The sequence below is a fragment of the Palaemon carinicauda genome, chromosome 18 (assembly GCF_036898095.1).
Source record: "Palaemon carinicauda isolate YSFRI2023 chromosome 18, ASM3689809v2, whole genome shotgun sequence".
Taxonomy (NCBI): domain Eukaryota; kingdom Metazoa; phylum Arthropoda; class Malacostraca; order Decapoda; family Palaemonidae; genus Palaemon; species Palaemon carinicauda.
Window position 1 is genome coordinate 62,788,762 of NC_090742.1, and position 15,749 is coordinate 62,804,510.

At 40.8% G+C, this 15,749-nt stretch overlaps 1 protein-coding gene across 2 annotated transcripts in view; it reads right to left on the minus strand.

The window, feature by feature from the left end:
• Positions 1–2,624: 2,624 nt before the first annotated feature.
• LOC137657848 (uncharacterized) overlaps positions 2,625–15,749 on the minus strand; it is a 38,125-nt gene continuing 25,000 nt past the window's right edge. For both annotated transcript variants that reach the window (XM_068392442.1, XM_068392441.1), the window contains exons 6-7: positions 4,293–4,421; positions 2,625–3,998 (exon numbers count right to left, since the gene is read on the minus strand). In XM_068392442.1, coding sequence (XP_068248543.1) covers positions 3,786–3,998; positions 4,293–4,421 — 342 coding nt within the window. In that variant the 3' untranslated portion in view covers positions 2,625–3,785. The remainder of the gene's footprint in view (positions 3,999–4,292; positions 4,422–15,749) is intronic.

The following is a 15,749-nucleotide window of genomic DNA, read 5'->3' on the forward strand; positions in this document are numbered from 1 at the left end:
ATTGCCTTGCCCACCAGCCTACACTGAATTAAGACTGTCCACATCTCGGCGGGCCAAGACAACCTGGTAGCTACCCGTTCAAATGCTTTAAAAAATTCCGGCACATCTTTTTCGTCAAATACAGGGACTAACTTCAAAGCTGCCCCTATATTAAATTTATCGACATATGGACCACAAGGAGTACTCAATTTATTAGGAACATTTTGTAATTTAGCCAACTCCAAATTTACTTTAGCCATCTCTAGTTCATGTCTCCGCACCTTCTCGTTCTCCTCAAACTCAAGTTTCACTAACTCTATCCTCTTGCAAATTAATCTATATTCATAGTCCTCTTGGGACAACACAGGCTGCACTGGAACTACATTCTCTGGGACAGATTTTTCTACAACAAATGGGTTTGTAGACAAGTTACCTTTATCTTGCAATTTAGCATTTCCTTCAAAAATAGTTCCAGTACGAGGGGGGTCCTCAAACAAAGATAGGCCTGGATTCACACTCACATCATCAATCACACTATCCTCGCGCTCCGAACCACTATCATCAACACTGTCAAAATCTCTAGCTAAATTCTCTCCTTCAGCCATACCCTGAGCTACCTTACTCTCTACAGCTAACAACAACTGGGCCTTAGTGTTCGCAGCCCTAAGTGGGACACCTAACCAGCGAGCACAACTCACCAAACACTCTTTACTTAATACAGGAAGATGCCTAAGACAATCTGCTGATCCTAAAAATTCTGCGGGATCAAAAACATATTCACCCATGATTTCAAAATTAAAGGGGGAGTAAGGCAACACACTAAACAATAACAAATATTGGTAAATTCACTGAGCACCGATCCGCCAACCAAACCACCGAGTACACCCGAGTGCAATCCTGGCAAGGTCGCCAACTGTTACAACCTACCAGGTTGTAATGCAGGTTCTTAAATTCTCATGGATTGCAGTCGGTAAAAATACGTCAGTGATAAGGAAAGACGGAAACAAAGACCCAAGAAAACTTAACAATATTTATTATAAACAAGAACAATAACTTAAATCAACCTTGTGAGATTAAATACACTTACACATATTCAAGACAACAAATAATGGTTCTCGGGAACTCACAAGAAAATAACCTAAAGCTACTACACTAAGCCCTAAACATGAGAAAATTCCAAGAGAGAAAACACTTAATAATAACGAGGTGGATCCAAAATACAGCTAGCCAAAGTCAATAACCTAATAATAAAAAGGAAGAAGGAAGTAGGAGATGAAAACAACGAAAACCTTAATATTCCTACCTATCTTACAAAACTAAACAATACAGAATTAAACAGTTACACAACATAGCAATAGAACTCGTATATATAGAATTAGACAATTAATAATATATATAACTTCACCTCAAGTGAAGTACAGAAGAGTTGAACACAAGGCCGTACTTAATTCCTCAAGCCGCTATACTGAAGGGTACAACTGTACGCCAGGCACTGAAGGGCAATCCACTTCCCTACACAAAAGGAACGATAATTTGTCTTACCTGGCGTCAGCCTCCCTACTTATCACCTCACGAGCCAGTTTGCTCTCACACTCGTACACAGCTGGACTGGAGGAATAAGGCCAGTAAAATCAAGGTTCAGTGTCGGGAAACAGCGTCGACACAATTCCCATACAAATCCTCCGACGGGAACAAGTAGCAGAAAACTACCGTCGCAGATGACAGAGCATCTGCTAAACACTCATCAGAAGTGCGAAGGTAATTGCCAAAGTCGTCCTCCAAGACACCATGAATGCTGAGACGGGAAATAGTGTCGGTGAGAGCTTGTCAAGGCCCGAACTGCCTTCACTGGTCGACCATGTCCACTCATCACCTTCCCAGCGTTCATCAACACTCACAGCAAAAAAAAAACAATCGTTAAAACGATAGTCCACTAATACACAAAGGAGGAGGAGGAGGCGCAAAAACACTATTCAACAATCGGAGAGCCACTTACATTAACACTATAGTAAACAAACAACAAAAATACTTTAACTTAAAAAGAAAAACAAGGCTGATTTAAATAAAATAAAGAAATAATTTTACGTTAACCTAATAGTACTGGAAAAATAACTTTTTAACAGTCTGAGCATTATAATGTAACTTCACAATCAGATCTTCAATGCTGTTTTCAACAGCAATACTGTATACTTCTTTTCAAAAGGCTCATTTTACCTTGAATAAATTGTTTACTACATTGTACATAGTTTCCATTGGAAAACCTACCCTAGATATAAATTGCCTACAACAGTGATATAGTTTGATACATTTTCAGCAACATGTAAGAGTAGTACATAGCTTTAACTTTATCATATATAAAGATTATAACATTGAAAATAATCAGAACCACATTAAGCACTTTATCATATATAGATTATAACATTATAAATAATCAGAACCTGTGAATTCCATTCCCAATCTGTGCAGTTCAACGGTAACCTTTTCCCAAAATAATAAAACCTAGACCTTAACACCTTAACCTTGTTGTATAAGTACAGTATAATTAACTGAATTGGGGAATCTACCTTGACTAAAACTAAAATTTAACAAAGGTTTCCACTTCAAAATAGTACAATAACTAGCTTCACACCATGAAATTAATTTAAAGAGATCAGCAAAGTAACAACAGCAATGTCTGTAATTAGTCAGTGTAATTTACCAGACACTTAATGACTCTGTCTCAAACCAATGTAATACTAAAGACATTACAGTAATTTCCTTCTGCATGATAAATTAAATGAAGATTTTATTACATTGTTGCTCACAATCACTGGCCAAAATAGTTTTAAGGTAATAGAATATCATTCATAACCCCCCCCCCCCCCCCAAATGAAGTTCAGTACAGTGCCGTATTCCTGAAAAACAGCTGGGGAAAATGTTATTTCACAGAAGCAATGGTTAAGCTAAACTACTTCGAGATTGTATGTACACACTCAAATAAGTACCGGTAACTGTATGATACAGGTACAAGTACTCTATTCTATCAGGAGAGGTTTAAACTACTTCCAAGACATACATACTGACATAACTCCCCTAAACGGTTGCTTTTAATACTGCTGGATATAACCAAACAAGAGTAAGGCATTCTGAATTAGGTTTTACTCAGATAATAAAGAAGCTGCTGCTTTACACTCTTTAAATAGAAAATAAAACTTAAATCCACAGCTATAAACCAAATTATATAACTTGAAATATCACTAACTAATCTGAGTCTTTGGTAAATAATCACATACGTCCTTGTTTTATCATTTTCCTTTATCATTTTCTGAGAAAGACATTGCTAGTTGCCAAACAGAGCAAAATAGACAATGGTTTAAGCTAAATAAGCTTAACATTAAAAGCTGAAGCCAAAGTTTAAAATGTTATACTATATTAGGAACTAATTCATATATTTTAATGTCAACAACATTATAACCTTATGCCCTAACTCAGATTACCAAGATAAATTTTACTGGGAGTTTGAGATGCTCAGCATCTGTCCAAATTGATATATAAAAAGTAGAAAGTTTTAGCTATAACTACCTTAATAATCAAGAAATAACAATTCTCCTAATCCATAAAGTGTATCTATAAATAAAATAAGATCTTGATTCCTAAGAAAAATAACTATGCTTCAAATTCTATTTAAAGAAAATATTAAAAACACTATAAAATACTGTAACTCAATTTGTTCCCAAAACCATTACCTGGTACAATTCTAGAGGACTTAATTCCCAAAACCTTTACCTGGTGAAATTCTAGAGACACGACCATAAATCCTTTTCTGTTCAATCCTTGTCCATTGGGCAGATGTTCTTGTCAGAATTGTCAGAGCCAGGGGGATACTCTGCCTTGGCAATAAGGTACTGATTGAAGCTACCATCTTTGGCCATATGCCCTTCTGGACCATGCAGAGCTCTTTTCTTGATGAAGGCCTTTACTTCTTTCTCATCTACCACAGCCATTTCTATGCTGCATCCCCAGGCTACTAATGCAAGTGGCTAGAGGAATAAAAATGGTACAAAATTACAAATAATTTTTACTTCTCCCATCACAGTATTTATTCTAAACATTAAGCTATAGAGAAATGGCTTCTTTATGAAGAATTACAGATTTTAACCAAAATTATGTAACCTTGTAATCCCGTAAAAAAAATATTAACTCCTTTCCCATCCCACTGCTTATTCTGAACATTAAGCTATAGAGAAATAGTTTCTTTTTAAAGAACTACAGATTTCAATAGAAACGATGTACCCTTGTAATCCACTGAACTATAAATGGTGCAGATTACTTACCCTCTCAACGGTCAAGTTGGAGTAGGGAGTAATAACGTGCTTTCGGAAGCAGCCAGTGAGCACTTTCTTCAGCCTTTGGACAAGTAGAGGTTCTGCGCAAGGATGATACAGCATAACAACTCCTCCATGCTGAAATAATAAACCTAAGTCTACAAAAAAAAAAATATCTGCACAATTTTAAAAGAAAAAACTAAGACATTGGGCTTTAAAATACTCTGAAATGAACATGTATTGGAGAAGGGAACCTAAAACTCTGAGGCTGATAAGGAAACAACCGATTACCAATAAATAATAAATCTAAGTCTACAAAAAAAATTTCTGCACAATTTTTAAAGAAAAATGTTATTTTCATTAGTAAAATAAATTTTTGAATATACTTACCCGATGATCATATAGCTGTCAGCTCTGCTGCCCGACAGAAAAACCTACGAGCGGAATACGCCAGCGATCGCTATACAGGTGGGGGTGTACATCAACAGCGCCATCTGTCAAGTAGGTACTCAAGTACTCGATGTCAACACAGAACCAATTTTCTCCTCTGTCCACTGGGTCTCTATTGGGGAGGACGGGTGGGTCCTTTAATTTATGATCATCGGGTAAGTATATTCAAAAATTTATTTTACTAATGAAAATAACATTTTTCAATATTAAACTTACCCGATGATCATATAGCTGATTCACACCCAGGGGGGTGGGTAGAGACCAGCATTACATGTTGACATTATTATGAGCTAAGTTTTCCGTATTTCATTTTAGCAGTTATTCAAAATAACAAACATAAAATAAATAAGTACCTGGTAAGGAAGTCGACTTGAACAATTACTCTGCCTTTTTAAGTACGTCTTCCTTACTGAGCCTCGCGATCCTCATAGGATGCTGAGCGACTCCTAGGAGCTGAAGTATGAAGGGTTGCAACCCATACTAAAGGTCCTCATCAAAACCTCTAATCTAGGCGCTTCTCAAGAAATGACTTTGACCGCCCGCCAAATCAAGTAGGATGCGAAAGGCTTCTTAGCCTTCCGGACAACCCAAAAACAATAATAAAACATTTCAAGAGAAAGATTAAAAAGGTTATGGAATTAGGGAATTGTAGTGGTGGAGCCCTCACCACTACTGCACTCGTTGCTACGAATGGTCCCAGATTGTAGCAGTTCTCGTAAAGAGACTGGACATTCTTAAGATAAAAGACGCGAACACTGATTTGCTTTTCCAATAGGTTGCGTCGAATATCTTTGCAGAGATCTATTTTGTTTAAAGGCCACGGAAGTTGCGACAGCTCTAACTTCGTGTGTCCTTACCTTCAGCAAAGCTTGGTCTTCCTCATTCAGATGGGAATGAGCTTCTTGTATTAACAGTCTGATAAAAATAGGATAAAGCATTCTCTGACATAGGCAAAGATGGATTCTTAACTGAACACCATAAAGCTTCAGACGGGCCTCGTAAAGGTTTTTAAATAGAACTTAAGAGCTCTTACAGGACATAATACTCTTTCTAGTTCATTTCCAACCATACGATAAGTTTGGAATATCGAACGATATTGGTCAAGGCCGAGAAGGCAGCTCGTGTTTGGCTAGAAAACCAAGTTGTAGAACATGTAGCCGTTTCGGATGAGAATCCGATGTTCTTGCTGAAGGCATGAATCTCACTGACTCTTTTAGCTGTGGTTAAGCATATCAGGAAAAGAGTCTTAAAGGTGAGATCTTTCAGGGAGGCTGATTGAAGCGGTTCGAACCTGTCTGACATAAGGAATCTTAGTACCACGTCTAAATTCCAACCAGGTGTAACCAAACGACGCTCCTTCGTGGTCTCAAAAGACTTAAGGAGGTCCTGTAGATCTTTATTGTTGGAAAGATCTAAGCCTCTGTGACGGAAGACTGATGCCAACATGCTTCTGTAACCCTTGATAGTGGGAGCTGAAAGAGATCGTTCTTTCCTCAGATATAAGAGAAAGTCAGCTATTTGAGTTACAGAGGTACTGGTCGAGGATACGGATACTGACTTGCACCAGTTTCGGAAGATTTCCCACTTCGATTGGTAGATTCTAAGGGTGGATGTTCTCCTTGCTCTAGCAAACGCTCTGGTTGCCTTCTTCGAAAAGCCTCTAGCTCTTGAGAGTCTTTCGATAGTCTGAAGGCAGTCAGACGAAGAGCGTGGAGGCCTTGGTGTACCTTCTTTACGCGTGGCTGACGTAGAAGGTCCACCCTTAGGGGAAGTGTTCTGGGAACGTCTACTAGCCATCGAAGTACCTCGGTGAGTCATACTCTCGCGGGCCAGAGGGAAGCAACTAGCGTCAACCTTGTCCCTTCGTGAGAGGCGAACTTCTGCAGTACCTTGTTGACAATCTTGAACGGAGGGAATGCATATAGATCTAGATGTGACCAATCTAGTAGAAAGGCATCTATATGAACTACTGCTGGGTCCGGGATAGGTGAGCAAACTATTGGGAGCCTCTTGGTCATCGAGGTTGCGAAGAGATCTATGGTTGGCTGGCCCCAGGTGGCCCAAAGTCTCTTGCATACATCCTTGTGGAGGGTCCATTCTGTTGGAATTATTTGTCCCTTCCGACTGAGACAATCTGCTATGACATTCAAGTTGCCTTGGATGAACCTCGTTACTAGTGAAAAGTCTAGACCTGTTGACCAGGTGAGGAGGTCCCTTGCGATCTCGTACCATGTCAGAGAGTAGGTCCCTCCTTGCTTGGAGATGTACGTCAAAGCCGTGTGTTGTCCGAGTTCACCTCCACCACTTTGCCTTGAAGGAGAGACCTGAAGCTTTTCCAGGTCAGACGTACTGCCAGTAGCTTCTTGCAGTTGAAATGCATTGTCCTTTGACTCGAGTTCCATAATCCCGAGCATTCCCTACCGTCTAATGTCGCACCCCAGCCTACGTCCGATGCGTACGAGAAGAGAACGTGGTTGGGAGTCTGAACAGTCAGGGGAAGACCCTTTCTAAGGTTGAAAAAGTCCTTTCACCAAGTCAGACCAGACTTTAACTTTCCGGAAATCGGGATCGAGACCGCTTTTAGCGTCTTGTCCTTTTTCCAGTGAAAAGCTAGATGGTATAGAAGAGGACGGAGGTGTAGTCTTCCTAGTGACACAAATTGAACCACGGATGACAGAGTCCTTACCAGACTCATCCACAGCCTGACAGGGCAGCGTTCCTTCTACAGCATATTCTGGATGGATAGCAGGGCTGGGGGTTGATCGTCTTGTTCAGCAACGTCCTCATCAGAGGGTTCCTCATCCGAAACTGATGAGGAAACGGCAACGGAGTGGGCAACGTCTGACTCGCTGAATCCGGTCGCACTGGTGGATGCGTGACGGAGCCGGACGCAATATCATGGTACTGCTGCACAGTCTGTGAACTGTCAACCATGGGGACGCGAGGAAGTACAGCGTCAACCCGAAACTGTCTAGACTGTCTGGGTTGTGCAGTCAACACCCTACCAGGTTGCTGAGGTTGACGCACTGCGTCACAACAAGTCACCTCTGCTGGTTGTTGAACGTCTTCCTAGTGACACACTGAACGTCAACAACCACCTCCGGGCGTCGCTTAACGTCAACGTGCGACTGGCAACCCACACTGGGTCGCATCGGTGGAGGAACCACCTCAACTGGCGGACGCGAGTAGGATACCTCAGCGTCAACAGGGCGCACAACCAACCGGTAGGAAGGTTGTTGGCCAGAAGGTTCTTCTCCGTATTAAGTCCTCTATCAAGGACACAAGCTTGGACTGCATGTCTTGCAGCAAAGCCCATTAGGGTCTACGGGAGCAGGTGTGGCAACAGACGGGGTTAGCGACTGAAGCGGAACCATTTACCATCCCTGGAAGCCTTGTTATGTGTGACATAATAGTACAGCAAAACTTCAAAGGCTCGACAAAAGTTCATAGGAGGCTAAGCAGCTTAAGGCTCCTCTCCAAATGACAGAGTCCTCAAAGGAATATCAGTAGGAGGAAGAACAGCACTTTCTCATCTACAGGAACCTTGTCCGAGAAAAGCTAGGTTATCTCAGTGAGGGTCTCACTGGTGCATTAGCAGCAGACCAGAAGGCAACGTTATGTAACTGCATGACAGTCTGTGAACTGTCAAAAACTGAACTGTCAACCACAACAGGTGCGTGAGGACATGCAGCACTGGTGCATTAGCAGCAGACCAGAAGGCAACGTTATGTAACTGCAGACAGTCTGTGAACTGTCAAAAAACTGAACTGTCAACCACAACAGGCGCGTGAGGACATACAGCACTGGTGCATTAGTAGCAGACCAGAAGGCAACGTCATGAAACTGCTTGACAGTCTGTGAGCTGGCAACAACCAAAGCTGTGTGGGGAAGCCTCAACTCCTGACTGACTAGTCTGCTGCGGGCGAGTGGCGGTAACCACAGTGGGTTGCGGAGGCTGACGCACCATGTCAAAACACGGCAGCTTAACTCCACCCTCCTGTTGTTGTGGTAGCTCACGCACGGCAACGGAGTGCTCCGTGCGTCTGTGGGAGTCAGCATGCGTCTGGCAGGGTCAACTGCGCATGGGTGGAGGAGCTCTCACAGCCGGAGTGTGGGAGCAGGCAGCCGCAGCGTCTGCTGGGCGCACAACCGTGGCAGGTTGTAGGCAAATGGGTGCATCGTCTACCTTCTCCGCAGACGGAGTGTGGGAGCAGGCAGCCTCAGCGTGAGCTGGGCGCACAACCGTGGCAGGTTGTAGGCTAACGGGTGCAGCGTCAACCTTCTCCGCACGAAACTCCTGCATAACAGCAGCTAACTGAGTCTGCATAGACTGCAGCAAAGACCACTTAGGGTCTACAACAGCGGGTACGGCAATAGACGGAGCTACTGCCTGTTGTGACTTAGGGTCTACAACAGCGGGTGCGGCAACAGACGGAGTTACTGCCTGTTGCGGTACCACTTTGCCTCTCTAGGAGGTGTGCAGTCATCGGAAGACTGCAGCGAGTCCGAACTGACCCAGTGGCTACACCTGGGCCGTTGGACTTGCGCGGAAGGGACCGACTTGCACTTAATAAGCTGCGAGACCTTGGTCTAAGGTTTCTTACGAGAAACCTCTTCCGCAGACGAGAAGTAAATGGGCTCTCTCGTCTTTGTGTGGGTGGGGCGATCTTGGGTAGATACGCCCGAAACCACGGAGGGAAAAACGTCTGTTCGTTGATCAAGGCCTGAAGAACCCATAAGTCGTTCGACATTACTTCTCCCCTGGGCTTGGGAGCTTGCAAGAGGTCCCGGACTAGGTGAACGACAGGCACGAACAGACGAACCCTCGGACGCAACACTGTAACACTTTGCGCATATCACTTTATCACTTCGATTTTCTGTTTTGCACTTATTTCACTGAAATCGAAACTTTTACTGATTTCTACCTGAAACACGCAATCCTACCCTTCATTAAAAGATAGTAATTGCGAAAACAGTCGTATAATGCAACAGAAAACATATATAAAGATAAAGAATTCAGTGGCTGGGAAAGAGACTAAACACTAGTTCAAATAAACTACATTTACAATCTCTCACCGCACATAGCCTGGGAACAAGAATAAAACCCTAGAAACGTTTTACCTTCTTCCCCGTACAGCGACTAGGGAGGAGAGTAAAACGAGAACAACGTTACCCGCTTGAACGAAACGTTTATTCTCCTCTCTCTCCCTCCGTCTCTATCTCTCTCTCTCTTTCTCTCTTGATTTCGCACCTGAGAGAAGAGCCCAATTATATATCGTCAAAACATGTTATTTGCTAAAGGAAAAAACTGAAAGGTTTTCCAAATAAAAAGTTCCTTTAATTTAGAATTTAAACCCTTTAAGCTAAGAAAGAATGAACGAAACGCCAGAATCGGTTTACTCTTACTGCAAAGTGAAACTGTGATACACTCTCTCTCTATCGTAACGATAGAGCGCATGTTGAACGTCCTGAACGTCAACAACTGCGTAGACTAAAAAAAACTAAACGTTAGTTCATCTTCGAAAACAGTACGAGACTATCAAAGAAATTCTTTCATAAAACATTAAATTTAAAAAGTTTTAAATTCTTTAAAGGTTAAATACGATATAACGGGCTCAACATTGATTAACTTCGGTTCCAAGTTAGGACCGCCTACTATCAGGAAAGGTCGCATATAAACAAAACATAAAAATTTATTTTTATATGTTTATAATAAAAGGAAAGTTAATCGAAGAGGCCTAATAAAGGCGGAGAGATATAAAATATAGATCTATAACGTGTTAAGCAAAATTACTAAAAACCTAAACACACTTCCGTCTAAGGGAAGGGTCGGCCATTTAAAAGTGAAAGAGAGTCCATACTCTCTTTGTCACCATAATTAAAACTATCCAAAACGAGTTAAAGTTTTGAAATGAAGATAAAACCCCTGCACAGCGAAAGCTCAAAACTGGAATAGTGTACTTCACCAAATAGTTGTGAAAACAAATCCAGTTAGTAACAGCGTATTTAGTAGGTCTTGCCAGTGGCACGACAGAGAGAAAATTGGTTCTGTGTTGACATCGAGTACTTGAGTACCTACTTGACAGATGGCGCTGTTGATGTACACCCCCACCTGTATAGCGATCGCTGGCGTATTCCGCCCGTAGGTTTTTCTGTCGGGCAGCAGAGCTGACAGCTATATGATCATCGGGTAAGTTTAATATTGAAAAAAACTAAGACATTGGGCTACTCTGAAATGAACATGTATTGGAGAAGGGAACCTAAAACTCGGAGTCTGATAAGGAAACAACCGATTACCAATTTGCACTATAAATATTTATCTATTCAATTTCATCAGCTTGATAGTATATGTAAACATATAATCAATACCTGACTATTGCAGAAAAGTAATGGATCTAAGCAGCATAATTTTTATCAATGGAAATGAAGAACTTCTATGACGAAAAACATATTAACATACTCGAGGGATGGCATCATATTTTCTCTGAAGAAATGCTAAATTATAAAGACAAAAATAATTCAAAACACTGCTTTTTGCATGTATGTCTATTAAGTATAGTAACATCTACAAAAAGTAATAAAAGGTCTATTAAGTAAACACTAAGATAGATACAGTAAAACTTTGTGTTCAAGTTTTGAAACTTAAAAGTTCTGGCAACACTACATGTAGATCTCAATTAAAGTCCTAAATTTCAAAAATTGTAATCTGCATACAGTAATATCCTGTCCTATGTCAATTGGTTCCAAGAGACCAGATTTCAGTTAATTTTTGACATAGGACAAATTTTGACCTTATAAAGTGCCTCATACATCCCCCATACACAAAAAAGTACTTGCGACCTATCATTTTATTAAAACCAGATAAAGTATCTTCATTAATAAGCTGTTTGCAAACCGTCGTTGGTCTTGTACTCAATGCAGTACTGCACCCTCGACCAAATGCTACTGCTACACTTGAAAGGGAAGACATCGTCTAAATACTGAAGGTCCGATCAATGAGGTTACGTGTCCCAGATACCTTGTAGGCAAGGCAGTTCATACAGAGATCATACCCAATGATAAATGGTTTGTACCAAGTGTGTACCAAGCAATTTAGGATAAAAGTGCTCACACACCTGTTGCTAGCACTCTGCTTCGTACAAGATTGAGCTCTCATTTTCTCAATGAAAAAAAGGCCCCTACTCAACCAAAGTGAGCTGTATACAGAGTACTTTCTGAGGGGTTACGTTCCGGAAATTCTTACTTCCCCAAGAATATGTTTGGTTATGAGGATTCACCGCACTTGCTCGATGCTATGCGATCAAACACTCGCGATTCTTCATCGGTAACTTTCAAGTCTCAGAGCTTGTGACATCTGCTTCATGAATCCTTGCTCTTCCATTACATGATACGATGGAAGAATAACCTAGGATTCATGTCTACAGGCAACGAGACCTAACTGCACAAGCTCTTTTGTGTTTCGTCTAGGGAAACGTTCCAATTGTTCGCTCCCTGCAAGACAGGTTGCCTCGCGCTTGCTCTCCACAATTGGCTTTTCCCCATAAGATCAGCTATGCGTGGCGCCACAATTGCAATACTTACGATCAGTTACCCTGATCAGTAACCTTATAATCCTTTACTGCAATTGGGAAATGTACAATCGTCTACCGCGATTTGGAAATGTACAATCGTCTACCGCGATTTGGAAATCTACGATCAGCCACCGTGATTGGGAAATTTACGAATGTTTACAGCGATTAGGAACTCTATGATTGAATACCACGATTTGAGAAGGGATGAGACGCTCTCCTGAATTTCGTCCCATTTAGAGGATGTGATTGACAGAAGGATCACCCCTGTGTCTCAACCTTATGGAAATCCTCACATGTAGTTTTTCAAAGTGTTTGATAAAGCACTTGGTAGTGATAATAGGCAATAATATTTCCATCTAAGCCTAAATTTTCAAAGGGTTCTCATTCTTAAACCCATCTCAAACAGGTGCAACTATTGTGAGTGCAAGATGCAATGCAGCTGTGCAAGATTTTTCATGCAGGAACACTACTCGAGCAAACACGCTCAATCAACAGAATCCCATTGTAGAGTTTTAGGCTACCCCTAACATCACTGCGTGGCAGAAAGGTCTAGTTTCTCACCATCACTCATCCTATTCGCCATGCAGTAGAATAAGAAACTTTCAGGATTCTCCCAGTCACATATTGATGGTGAAGTTTGAAGATGTCTTCCAACATTCCTCTGAATACTGGACATTTATGCCTTCCTGCCCTCTTTCCCTGTCTACAATTACTACAGTTAGTAGAAGAAAACAAGAATCAGGAAGACCCTAATCACTCCCAAGAAGTCACAGGTTGAATGGTGCTCAAGTGAGCTATCTCTCCCTTTATCAGAGAAGTTCACAAATTTCCATGATAAAGATACTGCTCAGTCCCTGATCCAAGTATTAAAGTTGGATTCAGACCTGGACTTTTCAAGAGAATCGACTACATTCTGTAGGATCCGGGGTAGTCAGTCTTAACCTCCTTTTCCACGAATCCTCCAGTACTTTAAACAGACCTGCTCGAACTCAGAATTGCCCTGGCAAAGCGATTTGGTATATATTTTCTTGTCTCTAACCATTCAGAAGGACAGAAGATCTCCATCTCTTTGGTTCTGCAATTGGTGACAAGGACCTAGAAACAGCTATGCCTTCAATCCTTCTTCCTCTGCTTCCTACAAAGGCAACTAGATGCGCAAGAGTGACTTACCTTCCTGTTATTGGGGGGGTGAGGGGAAAGACGCATCTCTTCATTTACCGCGGAAGGAATGAAGAGATCCTGAAATTCTCTTTTGTTTTGGCTTCATGAGAACAATCAGACATATGCTCCCACTAGAGAACCACCCCATATACAATCACATGTAGCCAGAACATTGAATCCACCCTAGCCTTCAGGAAGAATCTGTCAGTGGCACAAGTGCTGAAGTCTGGAGTCTGGAAATGCCAGGAAACCTTTACAGCCCACTATCCATGGGAACATATCCACAAGTTTTTAGGTATATTTTCATTGTGACCTTTGGTAACTGCTCAACAGTTTATGTAGCTTACCTAGCTCCTTATGGGACAAGATGTATCTCGTCTGAGATAACGGTCCCGACGTTAGTCTAGGATTAGTTTATATAGGACATATCTGTTTTGACACTATTACTGTTCTTAGAATGATATATTGTTAATTTGTTCTCATCATTTATTTATTTCCTTATTTCCTTTCCTCACTGGGCTATTTTTCCCTATTGGAGCCCTTGGGCTTATAGCATCTTGCTTTTCCAACTAGGGTTGTAGCTTGGCTAGTAATAATAATAATAATAATTAGAGGTGGAATGTCTGGTCCTTTTCCTCTCTTTCTTTCCCTCTCTGGGGATGTAGCAGTCGTTCCGTTATTTGCTAGATCAAACATTGATGTGGGTGAACCTCCATACCAAGCAGCTGTTCTATAAAAGTTAGTTATAAAAATACAGTATCTCACCCATTCTCCTTATGAGGGGAAGGGTGGATAGAATGTAGGATACATCATGTCTAATTGAACATACATTCCAAGAACATACAGTAGGTTCTTCCTCGACCATCTGTCAGCAGACAGAAATCTATCCCAACTCATGAAAATCTATTCTCAAGTGTTCGGAGGTGGTATTATAATAATAATAATAATAATAATAATAATAATAATAATTATTATTACAGTATTATTATTACTAGCCAAGCTACAACCCTAGTTGGAAAAGCAAGATGCTATAACCTCAAGGGCTCCAATAGGGAAAAATAGCCCAGTGAGGAAAGGAAATAAGGAAATAAATAACTGATGAGAACAAATTAACAATAAATCATTCTAGAAACAGTAACGTCAAAATAGATATGTCACATATAAACTATTAACAACTTCAAAAACAGATACTGTATGTCATATATAAACTATAAATAGACTCATGTCAGCCTGGTCAACATAAAAACATTTGCTTCAACTTTGAACTTTTGAAATTCTAGTTATTCAACTACCCGATTAGAAAGATCAATCCACAACTTGGTAACAGCTGGAACAAAACTTCTAGAATACTGTGTAGTATTGAGCCTCATGATGGAGAAGTCCTGGCTATTAGAATTAACTGGCCGCCTAGTATTACGAACAGGATAGAATTGTCCAGGGAGATCTGAATGTAAAGGATGGTCAGAGTTATGAAAGATCATATGCAACATGCATAATGAACTAATTGAACGACTGTGCTAAAGATTAATATATAGATCAGGAATAAGAAATTTAATAGACCGTAAGTTTCTGTCCAACAAATTAAGATGAGAATCAGCAGCTAAAGACCAGACAGGAGAACAATACTCAAAACAAGATAGAATGAAAGAATTAAAACACTTCTTCAGAATAGATTGATCACTGAAAATCTTAAAAGACTTTCCCAATAAGCCAATTTTTTGTGCAATTGAAGAAGACACAGACCTAATGTGTTTCTCAAAAGTAAATTTGCTCTCGAGAATCACACCTAAAATTTCAAAAGCCATACAAATTTCAACAAACATTATCAATACTGAGATCCGGACGTTGAGGAGCCACTGTCCTTGACCTACTTACAATCATACTTTGAGTTTTGTTAGGATTAAAATTCATACCCCATAATTTGAACCATGCACTAATTTTAGCTAAATCTCTATTAAGGGATTCACCAACCCCAGATCTACATTCAGGGGATGGAATTGACGCAAAGAGAGAAGCATCATCTGCATATGTAACAAGCTTGTTTTTTAGGCCAAACCACAGGTCATGTGTATATAGTATGAAAAGTAATGGGCCAACAACACTACCCTGTGGAACACCTGATATCACATTCCTATACTCACTATGGTGCCCATCAACAACAACTCTTTGGGATCTATTGCTTAAAAAATCAATAATAATGCTAAGAAACGATCCACCCATTCCCAACTGTTTAAAGTTTGAAAACAAGGGCCTCATGATTAATAAGGTCAAAGGCAACACCAAT